Source organism: Halichoeres trimaculatus, unplaced genomic scaffold (genome assembly GCF_033239565.1).
Source record: "Halichoeres trimaculatus isolate MK-OKI-2021-1 unplaced genomic scaffold, fHalTri1.1 fHalTri1_scaffold_7, whole genome shotgun sequence".
Lineage (NCBI taxonomy): Eukaryota > Metazoa > Chordata > Actinopteri > Labriformes > Labridae > Halichoeres > Halichoeres trimaculatus.
In genome coordinates this window covers 10,585,981-10,610,550 of record NW_027437185.1, presented here as the reverse complement: position 1 = coordinate 10,610,550, position 24,570 = coordinate 10,585,981, and the positions used below count along the sequence as shown (strand labels likewise).

At 39.4% G+C, this 24,570-nt stretch overlaps 1 protein-coding gene across 1 annotated transcript in view; it reads right to left on the bottom strand.

Moving 5' to 3' along the window:
- LOC141793131 (mitogen-activated protein kinase kinase kinase kinase 4) overlaps nucleotides 1-24,570 on the bottom strand; it is a 56,561-nt gene that overhangs the window by 4,740 nt on the left and 27,251 nt on the right. Inside the window, exons 11-30 of the mRNA XM_074673549.1 lie at nucleotides 23,329-23,401; nucleotides 22,789-22,912; nucleotides 21,752-21,868; nucleotides 21,223-21,357; nucleotides 20,569-20,634; nucleotides 17,380-17,712; nucleotides 14,928-15,062; nucleotides 14,695-14,832; nucleotides 13,374-13,444; nucleotides 10,821-10,894; nucleotides 8,976-9,061; nucleotides 8,702-8,796; nucleotides 8,403-8,487; nucleotides 8,134-8,298; nucleotides 7,052-7,160; nucleotides 6,605-6,757; nucleotides 6,305-6,448; nucleotides 5,941-6,075; nucleotides 5,688-5,788; nucleotides 3,408-3,557 (exon numbers count right to left, since the gene is read on the bottom strand). Coding sequence (XP_074529650.1) covers nucleotides 3,408-3,557; nucleotides 5,688-5,788; nucleotides 5,941-6,075; nucleotides 6,305-6,448; nucleotides 6,605-6,757; nucleotides 7,052-7,160; nucleotides 8,134-8,298; nucleotides 8,403-8,487; nucleotides 8,702-8,796; nucleotides 8,976-9,061; nucleotides 10,821-10,894; nucleotides 13,374-13,444; nucleotides 14,695-14,832; nucleotides 14,928-15,062; nucleotides 17,380-17,712; nucleotides 20,569-20,634; nucleotides 21,223-21,357; nucleotides 21,752-21,868; nucleotides 22,789-22,912; nucleotides 23,329-23,401 — 2,489 coding nt within the window. The remainder of the gene's footprint in view (nucleotides 1-3,407; nucleotides 3,558-5,687; nucleotides 5,789-5,940; nucleotides 6,076-6,304; nucleotides 6,449-6,604; nucleotides 6,758-7,051; nucleotides 7,161-8,133; nucleotides 8,299-8,402; nucleotides 8,488-8,701; nucleotides 8,797-8,975; nucleotides 9,062-10,820; nucleotides 10,895-13,373; nucleotides 13,445-14,694; nucleotides 14,833-14,927; nucleotides 15,063-17,379; nucleotides 17,713-20,568; nucleotides 20,635-21,222; nucleotides 21,358-21,751; nucleotides 21,869-22,788; nucleotides 22,913-23,328; nucleotides 23,402-24,570) is intronic.

Below are 24,570 nucleotides of genomic sequence, written 5' to 3'. Positions count from 1 at the left end.
CATGAAAAAGAAAGAAAGAAAGACAGAAGCATCAAGACTTGAGAGTTAAAATGATATCGTAGCAGCAGCAGTAGCAGCAGCAGCAGTATAAGGCACGGGTGTAGGAGGCAGCTCTGTGCTCACTCGCTTAATATACCACAGAAGCTGTGAGGAGAAAAAAAATCTCAGCTGAGGCAAAAAAAAAAAAAAAAAAAACAGGTCAGGACTCAGAGAGTTAATGATCACTAGAGAAGGATAGCGGGGGAGTATTTTTAGAGCTTTTTCTGGGTTTGAATGATCGCCCCTTCAGTTTGTGTTTGACCAACTCTACTTGCATATATTACAGGCAGATACACACATTAAAGAGGTGTGGGCAGTGTGTGGGTGTGTGGGAGAGAGAAAGGTGTGAAAACATGATATAGACTGAGAGAGCAATAAAAATCTGAAATTAATCCCAGCACAGGGAAAAACTAAAAAGAAGAAGGAGAGGTAAGGAAGATGCGCAGACTCTGACCTCAGTGAGTCCTCCTCATATGATGAAGCCTCAACAAAATGATCACTAACAACTTTAGGTATACATGTCTCTGGACAGATAAAAAAGGCCATTTCTTTCCCATTCCTGTGTATTTTATCACATTGCCAGCCTCTAACCTATCTACTTATTATTCAAAATGATGTTTCTGAATCTGAATATGATCATGACTCACCAGAGGCTACAGTGAGCTTTATAAGCCCACATGGATCAGAGGAGAGGGGAAAAAAACTACTTTAACTCTAATTGTTTCAGCAGTGGGCGTTTGTTCACAGTAAAGTGGCAAAAATCATTTGCACAAAACTTTCTTAGTGATAGAAAAGGCTAAAAGTTTTTTTTAAAGACCACAAGTCATCATAACTTGTAAAACCTGCTTTGTATAGTTCATTTTATGAATCCAATGTCTCCATGCTAACTCGATGCCTGTAACATTTAGTCACCAAATCCAATAGAGCATATATTTATGTGTGACTTTTTTCTTTTCTAATGACTGTTAAATGATAATGGCATCTAGTCTTGGCATTCCCCTAAATCTTCTTAACCTGCTAATATGAGCAAAAAGAATTTGGAAATTTTTATCAATCAGTCTTTACCAAGAAATAACACGTTATCAAGACATTTTTTGAAGAAACATTGGCAGTCATGGTCACATCACTATAATCGAAACAGATAAAAACGGTGCTCTGACAACACTCTTGAAACAACTCTCCACAGGACAAAACTGAATTAGTTCCTGTTCATGAAACCATGTGTTGATATGTGTTAGGGCTGAACAATTTTGGAAAATAAGCTAACTGTGATGTTTTTGGACCAATATTACAACTACAATTTAGCATGTGATTTTTTTTGTTTCACTAAATACAAGCAATGAATCATGTCGTTTGTAGTATGACCAACATCACAAAGGAAACTGTTGATATAATAAACAATTATTTCTTGCACTTTGAATTGAAAAAGAAAAAAGGAGCACTGTGAAAGTTTACTGACCAGAATAAAGTTTACAAGGGGTATAGCTCTGCCAGCCGCGGTTATTTTACTTTATGTATCCGATTTGAAAATTGCATTCTATTACATTGTGATATCAGTTTCAATTCTATTGATTGTTCAGCCATAATATGTATTTAATATTTAAATGTTGAGTCCTTATCTAGCCATATTTCTACCTGTCACTCTCTTAAATCTAATGGCATTTAAGGATATGTACATTCTCATAGTCAATATTCCTGGCCCTGGAGAACAGCATGAATTTTTTTTATTTACCTGAGTTTAATGCAAATTGAGGATTATAAAGATATTTCAGGAGATAATCAAAAGCAATTTGTAAATTTCAGTCACTGATTGTACAGAATCAGCAATATGGTTAACAACAGCACCAGCTACACAAAGATGGGCATAATAACCATTCAGAAAGGAAACAATGGCATTGATGTAAAGAGAGAAATGCACTGGGCCTAAAAAGGACCCTTGTGGCACACCTTTCCTGGATCCAGACACATGTACCTTCATTTACAAGTAGAATAGAATAGAATAGACTTCATTTGTCATTGCACAAAAGCAACGAGATTTCGCAGGTGGTGATGGCGGTGATCCACCTTACCAGAAGATTAAGACAGAAAGTGGTGCAGCAGGCCAGGGCTGGGTCAATGTGCTATTCTCGCGATTCTATTCCATCACGATTTTTAGGGTGCCGATTCAATTTAAGTTGGGATTCTTCGATACTTACGATTTTTAGTTTTCTTTTTTAACACCAGACCATTTGAAAAAGTTAAATGATGAAGACAACGTCTACAGACTACATCGAGGGCAATATTTTCCTATAAAATGCACTTCATGTGAGTCGGAGAGAAACATTTCACCCTCTACCCTCAAGTGGTAACTTTTTTTTTCAATTCAGTCAATAAACAAAGACTGAAATAACAATCTGAATTTGAACATCTTGATTATTTGACAAAGAATCACGATTTTGGTACCTACTGCAGGTGGTTGCTAGGCTAGTGAATTAGTTCATGTAGGCATGGTCGGAGGCTGTGAGTGTGCCCTGCCACTGGAACTGAGCCAATGAGGAGGATCCCAGTTTGATTTTGTGTTCACAAACCAGTCACTGAAACTCCTGCAGACCCTACCTAAAGCCTACTAAAGATTTTATTGTTGTGTTTTCATTGGTATACAGAACAGCTAGTGTTGTTGTAGAATATGAACTAACAAAGTGATATGATGTGGTCAAAGGGCTTCACATTGGTGAGGTGACTGTTGTACATAAACTGAGTGAACAGGAGGAAAAATAGTTTTCTGTAAGTCTGTGTCAAAATGTCTTATGACATAACTACTATGGAGGGAAAGCTAAACTCAACCTATGACATCTTTATGACCTTTATCCCCTCGCCTTACTTCATTTATTTATTGAAGTTCTGGCTCAACTTAGAAAACTCTGACTCCATTTGTTGGATACAACAGACAGTCTGAATAGAAATGTGGGCATGAGTCACAGCGTTCAGCAGCAGCTCCACCATCCCACAGACTGAACAGAGAAAGAGAAAGGGAGAGGTTGGTTGAGACAGCTTGAGACTGAAGATGGGGGTGGAAAGAGAGGAGCAGGAGGAAGAAAGGTGAGGATGACTTACATCTGTAAGACTGTGAGAGGCAGTGGGAGCGGGGAGGAAGGGAGGGGGAGTGCACCGTCAGAGATTGGCAGAGATTACATAAAAACGGTTACACAGAGATTAGATCTGATGATAGTATGACAAGTAAAAGTAAAGATCAGGTACAGTAGAGATCCACAGTGTTATGTGTTATATCATTCACAGTGTTGTCTTTTGAGCACGAGGTTGGATCAAATGTCCCCTGATAACTTTACAAGAAGATGTGAAAAACAAAATGATAATAGGTCAGCTCTTACGTGTGTAGGCAGGTAGAGGTCGTACGGTGTGCCAGAGTCAACATCAATGGCGTGGAAGCCTGACAAGGAGCCATAGATGACCTTTAACCTCTGTCCGTCCTCCACTGTCAGGTCAACTGACATGGGCTTTTGAGGCAGAGACCTGAATGACTGCACAGGCACAGACACAAGGACAAACAATCATTTACTGTTAATATCTCACAGTTAATCACAGTTAAGCTAAAGCTCTACACTGTCAGATTGCACTACTTCTTGTTTGCATGAGCATCACGTTGCAATGAGACCTGGAGCCACCTCTAGCACATAACAAATATCAATCTATCCCACCACGATGCAGCAGCGGTTAAATCAGTTTGCTGTGTTTTCAGAGGGGGTGGTTTTAATACAGTCTTCACTGTAAAACAATGCAGTAAAACATTTTAAAACCCTGGCAATGATTTAAACCGGAAAAAAACCCAGTTATTTACTGTGTCTATATTGATTTCACAGTAAATTTGGAAAATAGAAATATTAAATAGTAAAAAAATACAGCTAAAGTCTGTAAAGTTCAGTAAATCATTGTGAAATATTACAGTATTACTCAGACTCTACTCTGCACTTCACACTTATGTTATAAAAAAAGGAGTGACCCCAGTATCTATCAGGAAAAGTTCCTTTTATAAATTTACAAGTAATTTTCTTTGACAAGTTTGGAAGCATCTGGAAAAAGGCACAGTATCATTTCCGCAAGGAGGAGTATTTTTGTCCCTTGCTGTTGAGAGAAGATGAAGAAATAGATGGAGAGAGATGAAGAGAGAGCTGTAGTGAGGAGGAAAAAGTAGCTCAGGCCACAAAGGATGCAGAGAAATGGGACACACGTCTGCTGGGAACCGGTGTGTACGGCTCTCGTAGCCTGGATTTGTCATGACCCTGTTAGGTATTTCTGCCTCCTCCTATCGATGTCCTTTACCACATGAAAAGATGTATTAGGTGCAGTTAACATAGTAGAGTGGACTTCTTTTATCAGCCCTTAATGGAAAAATTAAGGAGAAAAACTAAGAATAGGTTCTACCTGAAGCCAAAGAGGCTTCCTCTACGTTTCTAGAGACGTTTCTCTAACTTAAGTTGATCTTTAACTGTCATCTTATAGGAGGGTCACGTCAGATTTAAACCACCATAAGTCTGTTTAAGTAGGGATGCAGGATATTGGATTTTTGCCGATATCCGATATGCCGATATATCGAAACCCCTTTTGGCCGATACTGATACCGATACCGATAATCACAAGTTTGTTTGTTTTTTTCACTGTAAAGAAAGCTAAGTCTAAGTCTTATTTGTTTAAGAAACACACATAAAACAAGACAGAAAACATTTGATTTTACCATAAATAAAAAATGTATTATTTTTCAAACTCAAGACATTCAGTATTGAAATACAGAAAAATAATTTCTTTAGATCACATGAACTTTAAATGTACAATGCATTTTTAAACATAACCAAGTTGCATTTGATTATTTTAGAGCTACTGTAACAACCTGGTGACAGACACAGAGCTCTGCAGTGCAAATAAATGAAGTGCTACATTTTATTTAAGGAGCTTATTTTTCAGATGGAAAATAATAATAATCCTAACTGAATAGCACCTTATCGGCTGTGCATATCGGCCGAAATTTTCATATCTGCTGATACCGATAAACGTGTTTGTAACCTTTTATCAGTCAATACGGATATTGTGCCGATAACATCGTGCATCCCTATGTTTAAGCTGTAACCACTTGCCAGTAGCCTCAGCAAATGCTCTGGTTATTAACAGCTACAAAAAAAAGGTTAGATGCATAACTACTTGGATGTAAACCAACTCAGATGAAAGATGACAAACTGTCCTTCAGTCAGTGATGTAACATTTTCAAAGTTAACTCTCCCCAAAGGTTTTTGCTTTGGAGACAACATCAGCATCTTTCTTGGCTTTCCTGGGACGTGAGCCCTCGCTGTAGTTGCATTTTTACTTTTGGTGCTTCTAATATTGTTTTCCATGTTTACTTCAGAGGTAAGGTTTGATTCTTTGAAACAAAGTTTTCCTTACAAGTTTTTTCTTTGTCAAGCAACAGCAAAGCCAGAAGCATGCTAAACAAAAATGTTTAGGTCTGCGTGGGCACCTTCGGCTATTATCAAAGAGCTCATTTTATGCTTTCTTTAAACTGTCCATGAAGGTTAGATTAAGTGTGTATGAAATAAGCATAGAAAACGATTCTATTTATTGAACAAACCCATCTCAAACCTATAATTATAAATGTAACTAACCTTGAATGCCATGAACTTGTGGTACGGTTTTGGGGCCCAGGCGTAAACCTCCACAGCATTCTTCAAAGCGATCACCAGGAACTTAATCTTGTCATACCGCACTGCAAAAACAAGATTGAGACATAATAACTAGTTTTTCTACTGCTAGGCACTCCTGCACTAAAATAACACTTGCTGTTTTCAACTTTCATATTCTGTGGCTTAAGTTAAACAATAAGTACAGTTACACACTGACTCTGAATCTTGTACTTACCCACTTTATAGTGCACACAACCCTCGAGGTCACCTACTGAGGTCCAGCCTTGTCTCTTCTCAACCTCGGGATCGTTGTGTAGGATTTTGTTTCTCAGCCAGGACAGGTAGTAAAGGCGGAGCTTGTTCTTTTTACCTGGGAGAAAAAAAGTAAGAGTTTGGTTAAAAAACAAACAAAACAAAAAAACCCTCAACACATGGACAAATCTACTTTCCATCCTGTTTATTGCACATCACAGAACAGCAGTGAGCTCACGTTCACGTTAAACCCAGAGTGAATGAAGCTGATGTAGGATTCTTTGTGCTCTGGAGCTGCATTTAAAGGCGTCTCGTCCTAAATGGACTTCAAGCTAAAGTCCTTATACCTGATATTGTGATGAGAACATTGAGTCCTTCCAACACGTCCATCTGTTGGAACCTCCGCCTGCTGATGAGGGAGTAGACTTTACCTTGACCACTTCGATCAAGGAGCCACAAGCCATTCTCAGTCCCCACTAAGAGATTCACTCCTGAAGCAGAACGAAACAGATCTTACAGCTCATACAATCAAATTATTGATTAGACAGCAGCAAATCTGTGTTTTCCTCCAAACTATCAAACACACAAACTCTTAATTAAATGTTATTCCTTCAATTCAATGTTAAAGAGACTAAAAAACTACAAACCCCACAGCCCAGCGCAGAGAACCTCCGTGTTGAATTTCTTCTTGTACTTGCGGATCTCAGGAGTGTCACTCTGCGGTCGAATGTTGGTGGGGTTAACATTCACCACAGAGCCCTTCCTGTGGTTCTCCCTTTTGACTGGCTCATCTTTACTGCCTGGAAAACAGTTTTATATACACGGTGAAGTCATGAAACACACAGCAAACCAGAGATTTCTCATGACTCTGTATGTATGTCTTACAAAACTACTTTATATGAAGTTATTTTACTTATACAAAACATAGGAAAATCAAATTGAAATGAATTTAATTCATTTTTTAAATCAAACTTGTCTTATTTAATTTTTTTAAATTTAATTTGTCTTATTTATTAACTTGTTTATTTACTCCTATGAAAACATGAATGCAGTAGTGTGTGTGTGGGTGTGTGTATAAGCATGAATGGACTCACTTGGGCTCTGTGGTGGTGAGGACATTGGGATCAGTCTTGGGTCGATGAAGGACAGGAAGGATGAAGAGGATGACGAGGATGTGTTTTTACCAGTGGGACTACTGACAGTCTGAGGATTAGAAACAACAGGATGAGCAGGTATTTTATGTCAGATTTATTGTTATCTGGGCACTAAACAGCACAAACAGTTTGCTTGGTAAGATTTTTGAGAGTGTAAAAAAAATCAATTCATTTTTTCAACTGGGATGAAAATTCATTGAAGATACATCAAGGCTGGGATAAATGTAACAGGGACCCGGTAATCTACAGACTGATTGTGAAAATTGTGTTATCAATGTATCTTGATCTAGATGGATGCAGACAAAGAAAGTGCACTTTAAACTTTTGAGACTAAGCCAAAGAAGCCATACAAATAAGAAAACTATAAGGAAATACTTCACCTCATATTATCTTTGGCGAGAAACCACAGCCCTGAAATAATTGCTCATGGATCAAGTCAGGACATCCATGTGCAATTAAAGCTGATACTGTATGCACTCACTACATAGATAGATTATTTCAAGGTGGTACACGTGCTTCTGAACCGACCACCAGCTCCATCTGGTGGTCAGTTTAACTAATGCAGCTTGTCTCATACATGAACATGGCATCCAATTGTTCAATCTTGATTGTATCCAGAATTTTCTTTAACCAATCAAGGTCATATGTTTTTTTTTTCCAGACTCTGATGTCTTGAAATTTTGAGTGACACAAATAAAAAAAAAATAAAGAAAACACAATCTTTTGTAATAACTTCTTAAAGACTTTGAATTAAAAAAAAGATCAGTGCTTCCGAGGGAAACAGATCACAAGTTCTACATCACAAACCAAAAACTGCATTAAAAAATAAGTCTTTGCTGTTCACACTGACTGCAGGCTAGACTGGAGTTACTAAGACGATGACTGCTGATATGGAACTCAATGATTTATTCTGAACAAACAATTTTTTAATAACTGCAAAAGTGTGTGTGTGTTTGTTCTTGACTGTTTCTCTGTGTCTTTGTGCGTTACTGACATCATGTTCCTAATACAAAACAACTCACATAAAGTTCCTGGTGCGTGTTGGAGCGAGGCGCTGTAGGCAACAGTGAGTAGTTGAGTTCACGTGTTTGCTGCTGGGCCAGAGCATTGTGGGTAGGACTGGGGGAAGAGGTTTTCTGCAGGAGGTCTGGAAGCAGGTAGGTATCATCCGAACCTATCCGAGAAATCTGAAGAAAAGGAAAAGACTTGACCTGGTATTCATCATCCCACAGAAACTGAAACCTTGAGCAGTTAAAGGGGAAAGTAAGAGTGTGTGGGGGTGTCAGGGTACCTGGTTGAGATTGTGGTGAGGCTGCAGGACGATGCCATCAGGTATTCCTCTGACGTATTTTCCCTTTCCATTGGACAAGCCGGACCTTTAAAAACAAAGAGGGGTCAAGACTTCAGCCAAGGGTCTGACTGCTTTAAATAGTTAAGACTAAGATTCAAACATCTTCAGGAAGAAATACAGGGGGAATGAAGACCACAATATAAAAACACCACAATCTGCTTAAACACTGTGAACATAAAATATGACAAGCTGATCTTATTTATATCAGATGAAGATGACGACCAGTGGCAGGGATTTACCTTTTAGGTTCTTCTTCATCACTGCTGCCGACCTCGTCACTTGAAGACGAGTATTCTGTGGCCTTGTTTAATCGACTGAGAGCAGATCTTCCTCCCTGCACGATAAGAGGATGAACAGTTAGAGTGAAAGACGTAAAGTGAAGCAGCAGCAACAAGCTATCCATAAAAACATTCATACATCTGGAGGTAACATCTGTCAACTGTTGCATGAGAACCAAACAGACGATATTTGACAGAACCATGGGAACTGAAACAAAAAGAAGTCTTTATTTACCTGTGAATCTGGACTGGTGATGTTTTCTTGTTTCTTCCTGTGTTGCTGGCGGGACTGCAGAGGTGGACTTCCCAGCTTGAAGTGACCTAATAACACACACATAAATGTACTGATGTTAGAGGCAGTTACACAGTGAGAAAATTGCAGCCAGGAAGTGCCAAGGAGACCTACCAACCAGAGCCCTTCTAGTCAAGTTGATTCATGTATGAATGCTCTTTCTTTTTAGCTTGGTGTAACTGAGCAGACCCTGAGTCAGCTTCATGTGGTGACATTAAGCATTTTAAAACAAACTGTATGCCTCTTTATAATCTGTAGGTATGCAACACTTAAGCTTATGTATTAATTTGTTGCTGTCGAAAATTTAGGGAAGAAGAAATACATCAGGAATCGTTTTTGTCAGAGGAATTATACATCATTTAAAGGTCCCATATTGTGCAAAAATCACTTTATTAAGTCTTTTAGTGAAATTTGTGGGTCTTTGTCTTTCCTCCCAGCCCACAAAATGTGATATTTAATGACAAAACCTGTACTTAGTAGTGCTTGTGAATGTAAAATCCTGACCTAAAATGAGCCGTTTGGATTTTGGGGATTTGCCGACGTCAGCGATTCCCATTTTTGACCAATCAGGAGCAAGTCTGACCTGATTGGTCCACCGGCGCAGATACCCCTGAGAACCTCCTCCCCGCCTACTCCCCTCCCCGCTGCTGCTCCAGCAGCCATCACTGCTCTGTTATTGGCTATAAGGAAATGTCCCAGCTACACTCAGTGAAACTGTGTATGTGTGTGCTTGTCACTTCACGGCCGACTGCTTTTCCAGCTTTGGACAGTACAACAGAGGGCTAGTGAATAGACTGGTCCTGAATCCAGGCGCATTACCAACCATCCGCCAACAAACCTCGGACCCTGGAAATGTGAGTATTTTAAATGTTGTGTGCTGTGGAGCAGATGTTAGAGCTTTTCCTCAGTGTCCCCCTGTGTTAGCTTCACGATGCTAACTTTAGCTGTGGTTAGCCTGTTGTTTTAGCCTGTAATGTTACGGTAAACGAGCTTCCCCGTTTTCTAAACATTGTGCACTCGGAGCTCGTGGCGCCGCTCTCTGTGACGTGGAAGAGCGGGGCGGTGTCAGTGGTGGCTACATATGAAGGTCACGCCCACTAAATCAGAGCGTTCTGAACAGAGGGGCTATGGGAGCCTGGACACAATGCTGCTGTGCTTGATTTATTGGCTTTTTGGACCAAAACATGTTACTATCAATTTGTGAAGGCATCAATGATCCATATTAAACTGCAGAAAATGAGCAGAAAATGGGACCTTTAAAGTTTAATCAAAGATTGAAGAATGCTTTTGATTTGATCTCTACTTAATAAACTTTTTAATGATAGTGTTATCAAAGACAAAAGCAGCAGTACAATGCTGAGCAGATAGAGAGCTCATGATCACAGTAAAACTGTTTGAGTCTCCAGAAAAGTCTTTGATCTTTGTCTCATAACAATAAAGGACCAGGCTAAGAAGCCAGAGTGAGTGGGAAGTTGCTCAGAAGTTCCCCTCAACAACTTTGAAATGTTAATCATATTCTTCCAGTTCTTCTCTTTTTCCCATTTCCCCTCACTGTGATCTAGCTTCCTCCTGACAGAGCAGGGCTGAGACAAGCATGGAAAGGTCGGGTTGGTTTTTATTGATTCATTTATTCTGTCTGATTGTGTGTTTTATACGACAAAGCTGTAACGTTTCTGACTGCAGGGCTGTGAACTTTAAAGTTCAGGAAAACAGTTTGTATATTTACAGTTTAACAGCAGGTTACAGCAGCTTCACATGAGACAGACTAAGTGTAGCTCCAACACTGACCTGGGTGGTTGCTGTTCATTGAGGAGACGTCATGACTTACTGAGCGTCCATTTGCATGAAACATTGGACTGCCACTAGATGGAGAAAGAGACACACACACACACACACACACACACACACACACACACACACACACACACACACACACACACACACACACACACACACACACACACACACACACTGATTTTTATCTGACTGCACAGGCCTTCGTACTGAAACACAGATATTAAAGATAGGAATGAAAAAGAGCTTCACAGTAGCTGAAAGTATTCCTCTGGGTTAAAGAACCACTCTGTTCATCATTCATTACAAAAGATAACTCTACATCTGTACATCTAAGTTCAGAGATTCTGGAACTCTTGTTTGAAATTTGCAGGGTATTCTTGTGCTACCATGCACTTTCACAATGACTGCTGTGCAGGAGAACCTCTTCAGTGCAAAAAGCTAGTAGGTTCTTTCAGGATCCAGATACCCCTCACTGATTTATCCTTGCATTTCTTAGGCTGTATTCAGACCAGAAAAGTCTTTTGGTCCACTTGTTTGGTCCGGACCAAAAGCGGACTTTATTTTTTTCGTTTGGTGCGGTTCATATTCAGATTGTACTTTTTGCAAGTGGATTATATTCTGTAAACACATCCACATGTGTGACGATCAGTGCTCTCATTGGACAGCACTGACAAAGGGCGGCACACAGAGTACAGACCTGGAAATGGAGTTAAACATGTGTGTTTGTGCTCTTATTAGAGCTGTAAAATCATTTTCAGTTTCAAGAGCAGCTCCTTCAAAGCAGGCTTAATAACACCGTTTACAATTTAGGAACAGGAAGACATGCATCAAGGAGACGCTATGCTTTGTGTGTCCTGACCCACAACATGCTAGCAACAGCGTGGCTAAACAAAGGACGGAGGATCAGGTATGAACCAAAGACTGTTAGGTTACGGTGGCTTTATAGGCCCAAAAGGTGCATGTATCCTGTAGTTAGTTCGGATGGACCTTGGTTTGTATTCAGACCTGCAGAACCACGAACCGCACCAGAGTTTGTTTGGAAGCGGGCCGAGACCACCTCAAAAAGTGAGTCTCGGTCCGGTTGTTTGGTCCGCATCAGGGTTTGTTTGTGTCTATTCACACCTGCATAAAAAGTCCGCACCAGCGTGAGAAACGAACCCTGGTCCGTTTAAAGTGGACCAAAAAGTCCGGGTCTGAATACGCCTTTATATAACACAAAATATGGGCCAGAGCAGGAAGTATCTCTGTACCATATTGTTTGACAGACGCTCTAAACGACTGGAAGTGTTTGGCAGACTTAACTTTTAAAAACTCAACAATATGACACAAAGGAATAATTTACAAACAGGAGTCTGTGTTTTACATGTCAAAACTGAATGAGAACAGGTGTTTCTGGGCTAAAAAAACAAACATACTAGAATTCTGAAAAAGCTTTAGGTTTTATCTCAGTTTAATCATTCCTTTCATGCTTGAAGTCAAATCTCCACCTGCTGATGTGGAGCCACAGTAAAGAAGTTTTATGTTAAAGCAACGTTTCTGATCCATGGACAACTGAAAGTAGATTATTCCCTCTGCCTTTCACTTTACTTTGCTTTAAACCAACTCTTCAGGGGTCTTTCTGGCTCTAAGCAGCTAGACACTCCAAATTTCCACCATCTTGATCAGGGACATCCAAGCTTTTTTCAAAGAGGGCCACGTTTCAACGCGTAAAGCTGCTCTTACTGACTTATTATTAACTGTTACAGTAATACATGCTCTGTTTGTTACATATTTCTTTTAGTGATATCTGTAAAAACCAGTCACTGTGTGTGGTAAAACATACTTGCGTCATCATTACAGACTAGTACCAGATAAGTGGTCAGTTTTCTGTGTGCCACGTGTTAAGTGCTGTAAATATCATCAAACTCTGCTTCTGACTAAAGAAAATGTTCTTTTTAAGGGGCGGTATTGGGAAAATGCGATCAGGATCTGTATTGATCAGGATTGTTCTTCATAATTTTTAAAAACTATTTTGACCTGCACACATTTTAGCCCAAAATATTTCTTATCATTAAGATTTTTTAATGCAGCAGTTTGGGCCTTTTCTGCTGTATTTAATAACTACTCTTATTTCCTCTTATGTGCTTTTGAGCTCTGAAGCCTGCTTTCACATCATGCTAAAAACACTCATTCTTGAGTTTATGCAGAATGTACAGAGCTTTAGCTTTGGTTTGTGATCTTGACAGGAAATATAAATGTACCCATGGGCCTGGTTTTGGAAGTGAACTTTGCTTTTTTGCCATCTAAAGCTGAGGGCATTTCTCACTGTCTGTTTAACAGAGACTCAACAGCTTTGAAACGTACAATCGTCAGAAGAGCCACGCGTAGCTTCAGAGCTACACCTCCTAAAGTAAATCCTTTCACAAAACACAATATTTATTATGTAATATATTACACTAAGATGATGACTAGAAAAGCATAAGGGAAAGATAACTTCTTGATTTTATGAGATACAGATGTTTCTGCGTGCTGTTTTTTATATAGGCTTTTGTAGTTGAGATCTACCTTGAAGCTGTCCTCTTGTGTCCCATCACCAGCTCTCGACAGTAGAACTTAGAGGTAGTGCGTTCTGGGACCTGGAAATTTCACAAAGCAGAAGAAAAATGAATAATTAACTCAAGAACTCGACTGAATTTCATGGTAAGTAAATGAAAAATGATGGCGCTCTTCTTTTAGTTCTGTGTGCAGAGTCAAATGTCTACAACAGCAAGGCTTCAGTCAGTCATAGAAAAGTTTCCATCAGAGTAAACCAGTTGACTCTCGACTCTCAGCTGCACTAACCAGCTGGTGACTTATTGACCTCTCATCTCCTGGTTCTCATGACCTAGATGCTCAGAGGAAGACACACCCAGTGGAGCAGGAAGTGAGTGGTGAAAATATCTATCATTTTTCTTACAAGTTGCCCACATCCTGCCTCTGGTTCATCTGAATTCACAACCTAATGCTGAGACGTGTCTCATGTTTCCTGAAAACTGTTTCAACACAGGTTTGAATTTACGATCAGAGGTTACTGAACAGTCACACAAACTCATGAGAGCAAATACACTATGGACTGAATTCTGACACCATGGGCTCCATGAAATGCACGCAAACTGCCACCAGTGTCTGCTTTTGTGTCAAAGTCTGATTCATAAAGCACATGGTGATGAGGATATTACAGCACAAACACAGCCATGGAGCTCTGCTGACAGAGCAGAAACCATGACAGTGTCAGATGATTACTCTTTAAGTTTTGTGACAAGTTGTCATGTCTCTTGCATTATTTCAAGAAACTTCACAAGTTAATTTTTCTTACCCAATCAGCACATTTTTTCCTCTCTACAAGCAATCCAGGTCTCAACCTGTCTTAATATCTTGAGATAAGAGCATAACTGGTAGAGGGGTGTTAATCACATGGGTGTTTCAGAAAGGTAAAAAAACAACTCCTCTATATCTTCAAGCTTTCATTGGAACTTTCCCCAAAATACAGCAACGCACACAGAGACAATACTTATCTTGTGCTGTGTGAACCACTTCCTTAACTTTGGTGTGATCAGAGCACATGATGGGCAAACACAAGCACTTTATGCCAACCTCGTGATGCAGGCTGGTCTCCTGTGCGTGGCATAACTATCCTAATGATGTCCTTTTTTAACCACAGTCGAGACAACAAAGTAGATCTAATTTTAAAGTTTCATTTTATTTAGAAGACGCTTTAGTCCAAAGCGACTTACAGCACAAGTAAGAATTTAGACAGACGGAACAACCTAGTTTAATTTCCTCTCTCTGAGGTCAGTCATCTTTCTTGCTGGTATGTCACTTCATGTGTCATCTGCTCATTCCTCACCTTAGGAGGTGTCTCCACAGAGTCCCAGAAGACATCATCAGTTGGGGAAAGTGGGCTGAATGGGGCTAAGGGGGACAGGACCATATTGGACATGGAGCTGCTGTGAGGGGCATCACGGCTAGAACGTAGATTGGCATTCTAGAGGAGGAAGAAAAGGACAAATAAAGTCATTTATGGCTGTGATTTCTACCTGAACACACAACACCCTGTGTGATGGGGAATAACTGAGTCACCTGGTTTGGGTTGGCTCTTTGCATGGCTGGGGTACAGGGACTGGAGCTGCTCCCCGAGCCCATCCTGGAGTGCATCTGGTTGGGCAGACCAGCAGCTAAAAGGAGCCGAGCGAGGTTTGATTCCTGGAAGTCCATCTGGAACAAAAACAACATGCTTAGGACTGTGAGCGTCCGTCTATAACCAAAGAGAGATTAAATCATTCTTCCTAAACATTTTACATTATAACACATTGATGGTTCCAGCAGTTCTCCACTCCAGCACTGCAGACTAATATGTCAATTTTTGGTGAAATGTGACTTAAAAATTCATTTTTGAAGCTCACACTTTAACTGAGATGAAAGTTTGAGTCAGAGTCTCTTGAAATGATTTACATTTTGCTGCAGACCCAGTCCCTCTCTAAAGAGAACTATAGTCTAGCATGCATGCAATTTCTCATTATTATTACCCGTGTTGGACCCTAACTATTTAGACTTTACATTAATAATCTCCCACACACTGGTGATGACACTGTTTTGTATTCACATGAAAAACATCTCACTAAGCAGCAAAGAAGAAATCAAAGGCCATGGAAAGGATTACAGTGTGGCTGGACCAATCATGTCTCAGACGTAAAAACGTAAAACAAAGGGTATGTTTTTTTCTCATATACTTAATTAAAACCCATCAACAATGACATCATCATTCAGGATTAGATAACTGAATTAGCAAGCTAGTTTAGAGAAAATGACCAAAACCATCAAATACAACCTCCCAAACTTTAACATGAGAAACTGTCTTTCAGTTAAAGCAAATATATTTTCATGCATACTATGATCCATTTCTTACATATCATTCTCCACTGTTGCTAATATAATTGCTAGTGATGTGTAACTCATACAACCCCACACTAAAAAACATGAAGTCCTAACCCACAATAATACAAATTAAAGATAGACCGATGTGGATTTTTCCGTGCCGATACAGATACCGATTATTTGTGTCCAAGGAGGCCAAAAACTGATGTTTGAAGCCGATATTCAAGTCAAAAGTCAAAGTGAAAATATTGGTGTCAAAATTTTAAACAGTACCAACTCCTACACTTAACTTCATTCAAATACCTTAAAGCATGAGTTTATTAAACAGCTCCAAGGCTTAGCATCATGTTTTATAAAGTTAAATGAAAACTCAAAAAAATAAATAGCTAAAATGTTACAGTAAATAAAGTTTTCCATAATTTCAATGTAACTGCAATAACTGTAATAACTGCACTGCTGATTGGCTGTTTCCCAAGCCATGGCTCTGCTTGTAACCAATCAGAGGGTACTGTGGGTGGGACAGTGCTGGAGACTGAGAAGTGGGGGCAGACAGCAGAGCGGCTGCATCAGAGCCACAACAACACATTTTTAAAATTTGTTTCTTATTGGCCAGCGGATTAAACAAATATCGGCACTGATAATTGGCCCGGCCAATAATCGGTCTATCCCTACTCCAAATCTGCTGTTTTAAGATGAAACTTGTCACCTCATACCTTACATGAAATTGGAGGAAATCAATTAATCAACCTATCAGAAGATGAAAACAACATTTCTGTAAATTAGTTTATTAGGGCTGGGATGATGCGCTATTCTCGCATCTCAATGCTGTTACGATTTTTGGGGTGCCGATTCGATTTAAATTGTGATTCTTCTATGACTTTTGCGATTTTGAGTTTGCTTTAACACCAGACCATGTGAAAAAAGTTAAATAATGATAATAATGTCTACAGACTATATCCGGAGCCATATTTTCCAATAAAACAACATCACGTGAGTCAGAGAGAACTATTTCACCCTCTGCTGGAGAGAAGTGGTAACTTCTTTCTAATTCAGTTGATAAACAAAGACTGAAATGAAGAATTTGAATTAAAACAAGTTTTTTTTGACAAAGAATCCTAATTTTGATATTGCCAAACAAAAAATCCAGATACACAGATTTTTGACTTTTTTTCTTCCACTCCTATATTTCGTCTTGTTGAACCACTTAAAAAATAATATGTGAATTTAGACTTTGCCAAAGTTGAATGCAACAGCACCTTCATTCTTTTGACCATTAATAATTCTTGTTCAGGTGTTGAATTTCCTTAGTAACTCAAATGTGTAATATTTCTGAAAATGTCTGTTTCAAATGTAACTACTGGAGAGAATTAGGCTTCACGTTTTTGTTTCTCTGCACACACTACAAGTTTACATTTCACTTAATTTCTGTAGATCTACAGCTTATACTGTAAAGATCCAGTAATTCAGAAATCAGTGAAGGCAGTATAGAAAAATGAGAGAAAGACCAAAAGCAAACAGAACTGGCAAAGGAAGAGATACAGGCAAAAAGTGACTGAATAAACTGTTCAAATAAACTAAAATGTGTGGGTGTGATAGAATCAGAGTCAAACTGAAAGATGTTGGATGTGCTGGGGATTTCTGTGCACAGTGGCTTTACCGCTGATCGCTGGCTGTGTGCGGGGCGGCTGGGTGAGGAAGCAGCAGGAACAGCAGCAGCTGTGTTCCCACTATTAGCTGCTAGCTTCTGGAAAGCTGCCACAGGCTTTTCTCTCTGCCTCTGCCTCTCCCTCTCCCTCTCTCTGTCCCTGTGTCTGTGGTCGTGTTGCAGTGAAAGCAGCTGGGTTTGGTCCTTGGGCAGGGTGCGGTGAGATCTTCTGCTTGCTGAGGGTTGCTGATGCTGAGCGAGAGGCAGAGGCTTTGCTTGTGGCTGATGCTTAGGATGGGAGAGCTGGGCCTTGTGCTGAAGCAGCTGGTTTGAGACCACGGCTCTCTGCGTAGCAAACATAAAAAGCACACATAGAAACTGACAGAGTCTGGAGGTGCCAAATGAAGCCACTTACAGGTGCTCTTCATTCGGAAGCATTCATTTTTGTTTGCAAATGCAGACTGATAGGATTTACAGCTACTAAATAATGAATCACGACACCTGCCAGAGAAAACTCAAGACACTACAGGTGTCACTGGTGCTCAACTTTAATAAATTAGGAATTTTTTTATTCTCCTTTCCTCATCTTCACCCTTAAAATGTATTACTATTTGAGTTTTTACTAAATCCATCAACAAATAAAGAATCCAGCGGTGCTATTTTTTACATAAAGTTCTCTAAACTTTGAAAGTTGGAAGGTCAGATGAGGCTGCTTTAAAGTGATACTCTGGGATGGAACAAGTTGGGTCCTATCACAAGGTTTAGGGCAGAAATTACCCCTACAGCAGTGTTTTTGTGCAGCAGAAGCCCAGGGCGCACGCACCAAACACCCCCTCCCTGCTCCTCTGCAGGTTTCCTCTGCACTCAGACGGGGCCATTTTTTACTTGACCAAAAAGACAAATAAACGGACTCCCACCGAAAAAATCTGATATCGGTCTGCATTCACGCTTTATTTAGAGAATTTTCAGCACGTTACTTTCACACAAAAACACCGCTGAATAAGGCTCCAGTTCTCATCGTGTCTCTTCGTCCTGGCAGACTACCTGCGTCTGTTTCTGTCTGGCACACCGTGCGTGCGGATTGATACACTCATATCAAGCGCCTTATAGCCAGCTGTGGCTCTGCAGCTGAGGTAGCGCCGTTTTACAACACAATGAGAACCGAGTCCGTTTATTTGTGTTTTTGGTCAAGTAAAATATGGCCCCGTCTGAGTGCAGAGGAAACCTGCAGAGGAGCAGGGAGGGGGTGTTTGGTGCGTGCGCCCTGGGCTTCTGCTGCACAAAAACACTGCTGTAGGGGTAATTTCTGACCTAAACCTTGTGATAGCACCCAACTTGTTCCATCCCAGAGTATCACTTTAAGGTTTAGTGGTAACTGACAAGACAAGCCACAGCTACTGGGTGAACTCCTTATAAAACACAAGCTCGATGTAACAGACAATCAAAGACAGACACAACAAAGCTTATGGTAAAAACACACGAATAAACACTGATAGAACCGCTCCAGAGCTGTAAAATAAAGCTTCAACAAACAGTGCAGCCAGCAGGTGCTTGAGCTTCAGGCTCTGGTTTGCAAACTCATCTTTCTCCAGTAAAATGTGGTAAAGGAAAACATAAAGAGTCAGTGCTGTCTTAGATAAGAAACCAGGTGCCAATATGCTTTCTGAAGGAGGATAACCGAAAAAGAGAAGATGGCAGATTTGCCAAGTTCATGAAAACTTCAGCAAAAATACACGTGATGTGGCAAATTTGGCAAGCCCTACCAAACAAACAAAGAAACAAACAAAGATTGTGACTGTAGATTGAGCTTTTTACTTAACTGGACCACCTGTTCTTTCTTTCTCTACAGCATGCACATTTGTGTCCATCCTCACATATAATTGTAGAGGATACATGCTAAATGAGATTATATCTATCTCAATTTTGCAATGAAGGTAAATACTCAAGAACTGACAGTTTCCTGGAAACATGATGGAAAATCATTTGAGTGACTTATCCTGCCATAAATTACCTAAAAGTTCTCAAGTGATTACAAGTCACTGATATAGTGATTTCAAACTGGGTGTATACACATGACAGAAATAGAAGAATATAACAGCAGACATAACCGAAAAAGGGAAAAAAACAGGGAAGAATTTTTGAAGAGTAGAAAGTGACACTGAAAAAATAAAAAGAAAAAAATTGCTGAACTTTGAGAAAATAGAAAAAGGAAACACTTTATGATTGTTAAAGGTTAAAAAGAAAAGTATAAAAGAAAAACAAATGAGTAGAAGTGACATGCTGGGATCAGTAGAGACAGATAATGTGTGGTTTAGAGATGGAAGACTTCAAATCAAAGTGAGGAAAGCGCCATAAACAAAGGCTAACAAGCATGTCAACATCTGATACTGTTTCGAGGTGACGCTGTCTCTCTAGGGTTTCCAAATCCCATGATAGTAGATAACAAAAACACACTGTTAACTTAAAAAAGTGTCCAGAGCATGGCTTTGAAACTGTCTTAATTTATGCTTTTTAATTCCAGTCATCTGGAATTGGGGCAATGACACGGACGACCCGGCATGAACTGAAGTGAAAGCACATGAAAACTCAAGTCTATGATTTAACTTCACTTTGTGTTCTCTACACTACAGCCAGAAACACAATAAGCCACAAGAACTAATACATTTCTCAAAAGATCTGAAAATGACTCGTCTAGATTCCAATAGAGCTGCAGAAAGTGATAAATAACTCAGTCTTTAGGATTTCAGAAAACTGAGCACCGTCAGAGTCCTTAATCCACAGACTGTGCTATACGACCTGTTTGAACACATGTAGTCAGGACTCTTTGTAGAATTCTGTCCTTTCTTTAACACACACAAAAAAAGAAAGATAATAAAAACAATGAAAAAGAGAATGAATAGAAGAAAGCAAACAAAATAAAAAATTACCAAAAGGAAAAGAAATAAAGATCAACTAAAAGAAAATGACTTCAGAAAAAAGATCAAAGACAATGAATGAAAAAAAGAATAAATGAAAAAACCCACAAAACAGAAAGTGGAGTCTAAGAGGTTGACAGTTAGTACCCAGTGCTGCGTCACTACTGATCAAGACTATCAGCAAATCAAGAACCAGACAGTGTTCAATGATTCTGAGCCTTAATATGTTCAAAATGTGGAAAAAATCTCAGCAAAAAAAGTTTTAAATCAATTAAAGGTTTTTTACCTGCTCGACAGGAGAGTCTGGAGGCCTTACCGACACATCAGCACCACTATTTCTGCCTGTGTGGTCCTGTGGAGGAGACACACACACACACACACACACACACACACACACACACACACACACACACACACACACACACACACACACACACACACACACACACCATAGACTTCTTTTAATTAGAGTATGCTAAGGTCTTGAGCAGGATGAGGTGGGAGCTAAAATATTCAGAATGTGCAAGATGGCACGATGCTTTTAGCCAACATTGAAACTTTGAATATTTCATTATGACCTCTTTTTGACTTTGACTATAATATCCTTATATGGGCCAAAATACTCTGTTTTTAATTTAATCCTCCTCCTTACTCCTCAGGTTTTCTCTTGTCTTCCTTTTTGAAAATGGGGCGTAAGGAGCTTGAGACTGCACAGCCGAGTCTCAGCGTAATCTAGTGTTGGTGAGCTTAGCTGAAAAGTCTCCCTGCCGCTGTCCACCAATAATAAGCTTCTCTTATTAGTAACAGGTATTTCATGGCTAAAAAGCAGCACCCTCCACCTTCAGTGACATCCAGCAGAGCAACGTCTCACCACAACAAAGATTGTGTCAGTATTACACTTTCATGTCCTCAAACTGAAGTTATGACGATTCATCTTCACCTGTCTCCTGTCACTCCGGCAGTTCCTCTCATCCAAAAAGAGTCTGTTGTCCCGGAGATCAGACTCCTCCCCCAGCAGGATCTCCTGAAGTTCTGCCCACTGGAAGGCGCAGTCTGTCAGCTGACGCCTCTGCTGCTGCACCATCAAAAGTCCAAGTAATTACAACCATATTTGATCAAACATCACACAAGCTGAACTTCTGATTCGAAGATGAAAGTGATCACTTCTTTTTAATGAAACATGGATACTTATCTTGTTTTAACTTGGGTGAATGTATCTTTAGAATTTATTAAAAAAAAAAAAAACAAAAGTAAAAATTTAAATGAGCTAACCAAGAAAAGAGTATATTTTTCAAAGCTATCAGCTCAGATAAAGTTCAAAGTCTAAGGAGCTGGAACTGGTAAAAGCTTTTGAATCTTACATGAATTGCTCCTTCTCTAAATGAACTATAACCTGCAGCCTTCTAATTTCTCACAGACCAACACATACAGAGTAAATACAGGAGGTATGGTGTCCAAATAGTACTCACATCCTCTAACTTCTGCCGCTGCTCATGCTGCTGCTGAATCCTCTTCTGTCGATCAGCCAGTAACTGCTGCTTGTATCGTTCCTGCTCCGCCAACTGCTGCCTCTGCTGCTGCAAAGCCTGGACATGATTTATTTAATGATCAAAGCTGAAAAACGGAGGACATTTCATGTGAAACTTGTTTCCGCTAGGTGAAAAAAATAAATAGGAAGACTTTCCCTAAAAAAAGTTAAAAGATTAAAACATCAGTCAAAGTTATGAGATTAAAGTTGAATTTATAGTAAAAGATTTTAAGGGATTAAAAAAAAAACAAAAGTTTGAGAGACTACATAAAAACTAGGCCATTTGGAGCAAAAAAATGAAATTAGGAGACTAGGTCCAAATAACCATACAAATAGTAAAAATAAAGAAGATAATTGGTCTTAAACATGGAATAAAAAGTCAAAATAATGAGAAATAGTAAAAATTGTGATACACAAAGTCCAAGTTATGGGTATCAAAGTTGAGATTATGAGATGAAAAAGCACAATTATGAGTTAAAAAGTCTGAATTATGAGACATAAATTGAACTTATGGCATTAAAAAGTCAAAATTATGGGAAACTAAGTTGAAATGATTAATAAAAAGTCAAAATAATGAGAAAAGGTTTAAATATTTTGTCAAAGTAATTAGTTGAATATTCAAAATTGTGAGAAAAAATGATAAATCATGAGATAATGTCAGAAATGTGAGATGAAAAACTAGAAACTTCAAGGCAAATCTAGTGGCAATGACATCTCTGTTCTCTGAGCTCATGATTTTTAAATGTGTTGTCTCATCATTTGGCTGTATTTCTTTGGATGGCCGTCTTTATTTTTTCACCTGGCAGAAACCGGCTTCCACAGACTCATCACACTCTTTGAAATATTAGTTAACCAAAGCTTTGAACTACGCACTGGGAACCAAAATAGATGCCTGGATTGTAGATGGGTTTTTGGTTGACAAATAAAGTGAGACAACTGCTCGAGAAAACAACACACAACACCAATAATGAAACTGACCTGTTGTCTCTGTCTGGCCCCGCCTCCTCCAAGGCCTCCCTCTCTGCCTCCTTCATGATCTTCTGTCTGTAAACGCAGAAACTCTCGCCTTAGCGTCCACTCTCCTGGAACATTCACTATGGAGCTTAAAGAGAAGGAGAGGAAGAGAGGAGAGAACGCATCTGTTAAGAAATGAAGATGAGTTAGACAGAAAAACACACTAACAGCTCATCCTCAGAGGTAGGACTTAGTTCTTGGTGCCATCTGCTGCTTGTATCTCAGGGGAAAACAGAGGAGTTTGTACATCCAGGAGAACATAAATGTCCCCTACATTTACTCATTAGCTGTGTGAAAGGGAGCTGAAAAAACGATAATGATAGTATGAGCATTAATCTACATGTTTGTGAAACACACATCACAAAAACCATGAAGGAAAGGTCTGCATGTTTACTGGGGTCAGCTACTGTGGAAGACTTTTGATTGGTAGAAGTTACAGCTTCACTTCACTGACCCAGAGAGTAAATCCTTCAACACATTCTAACATGCCTTAAAGAGACTCACCTGGGCTCGCCTTCCTCCTCTGTCACCTCATCTTCCTCTTCTTCACCATCACTGTACTCGTACTCTGGACCCTCTGACGGTCAAGAGAAAATTAATAGAAAGACAGACAGAAATGGAGAGAGATACCTGAGGTCATTTATTCAGTCATTATTGAGCCAAATATATAAATAACAATATTAAAATTGATGATCGGTGGAGAAATGAATCTTCTGTAATTCCATGTATTGACAGCACTTTGTGATGAATTGTAGCAAGGGATGTCCCGATATTACATTTTCACTGCCGATACGATACCGATACTGCAGCATTGAGTATCGGCCGATACCGATATTAATCCGATACGATATCAGCATTAAACATGTATACTTTTATTACTTATTTTGTAGTATGTCTGTCATGTTAGAAAAGGCTTGATTAAGTGATATCATTCAAACAAAGAACAGTAGTCAGCAACAGTAGGTATGAGGAAAAACTGACCCATTTATTATTAACCAATGGGTAATGGAAATTTTAACATTAGACATAAGAATATACTAGTAATTGAATAAAAAAAGAATAAATTAGAAGACCCAGAAAATAACCTAAATCAAATAAAAAAAGCAGGAGCGGAGTCTGGAATGGACTGCTTACATCGGAGATTTTAGATGCATTCCGATATAATCCGATACTTGTTTTTTTGCTGATATCAGACCGATATCCGATATCAATATCAGACTGGGACAACACTAATTGTAGCTACAGTGATAAGTTAACTGTTTGTTCAGTGCAAAGTTAAATACTTAGCAGCTACTTAGTTACTTCATTTGTTTGAGTCATTATGCTCAAATAGTATCACCCAGCCTGCCCAAGGTAAAATATGTCTCTTTTCTTATTTTACAGATTTGAAACTGAACTGTTAGACAAAGCAACTTTTTGAAAATGCAGACCAATGCCCAATCACTGGGCTAAAGGTGGGGTACATCCTGGACAGGTGAGCACTGTACTACAGGGCTAACATGTAAAATGCTAACTCCAAACAGAAAGGATCCTGCCCAACCAAGGAATCAAACCAGGAACCTTCAAAAGGCACATTTATGCTCAACGTTACATTCAGATAGGGATAGGGACGGAGCCTTCTGTCCTTGCTCTGTGTTCATTCATTCATTGATTGTCTGAACCACTTATCCTGTTCAGGGAGCCTATCCCAGCTGTCATTGAGCGAGAGGCTGGGTACATCTTGGACTGGTCGCCAGTCAATCACAG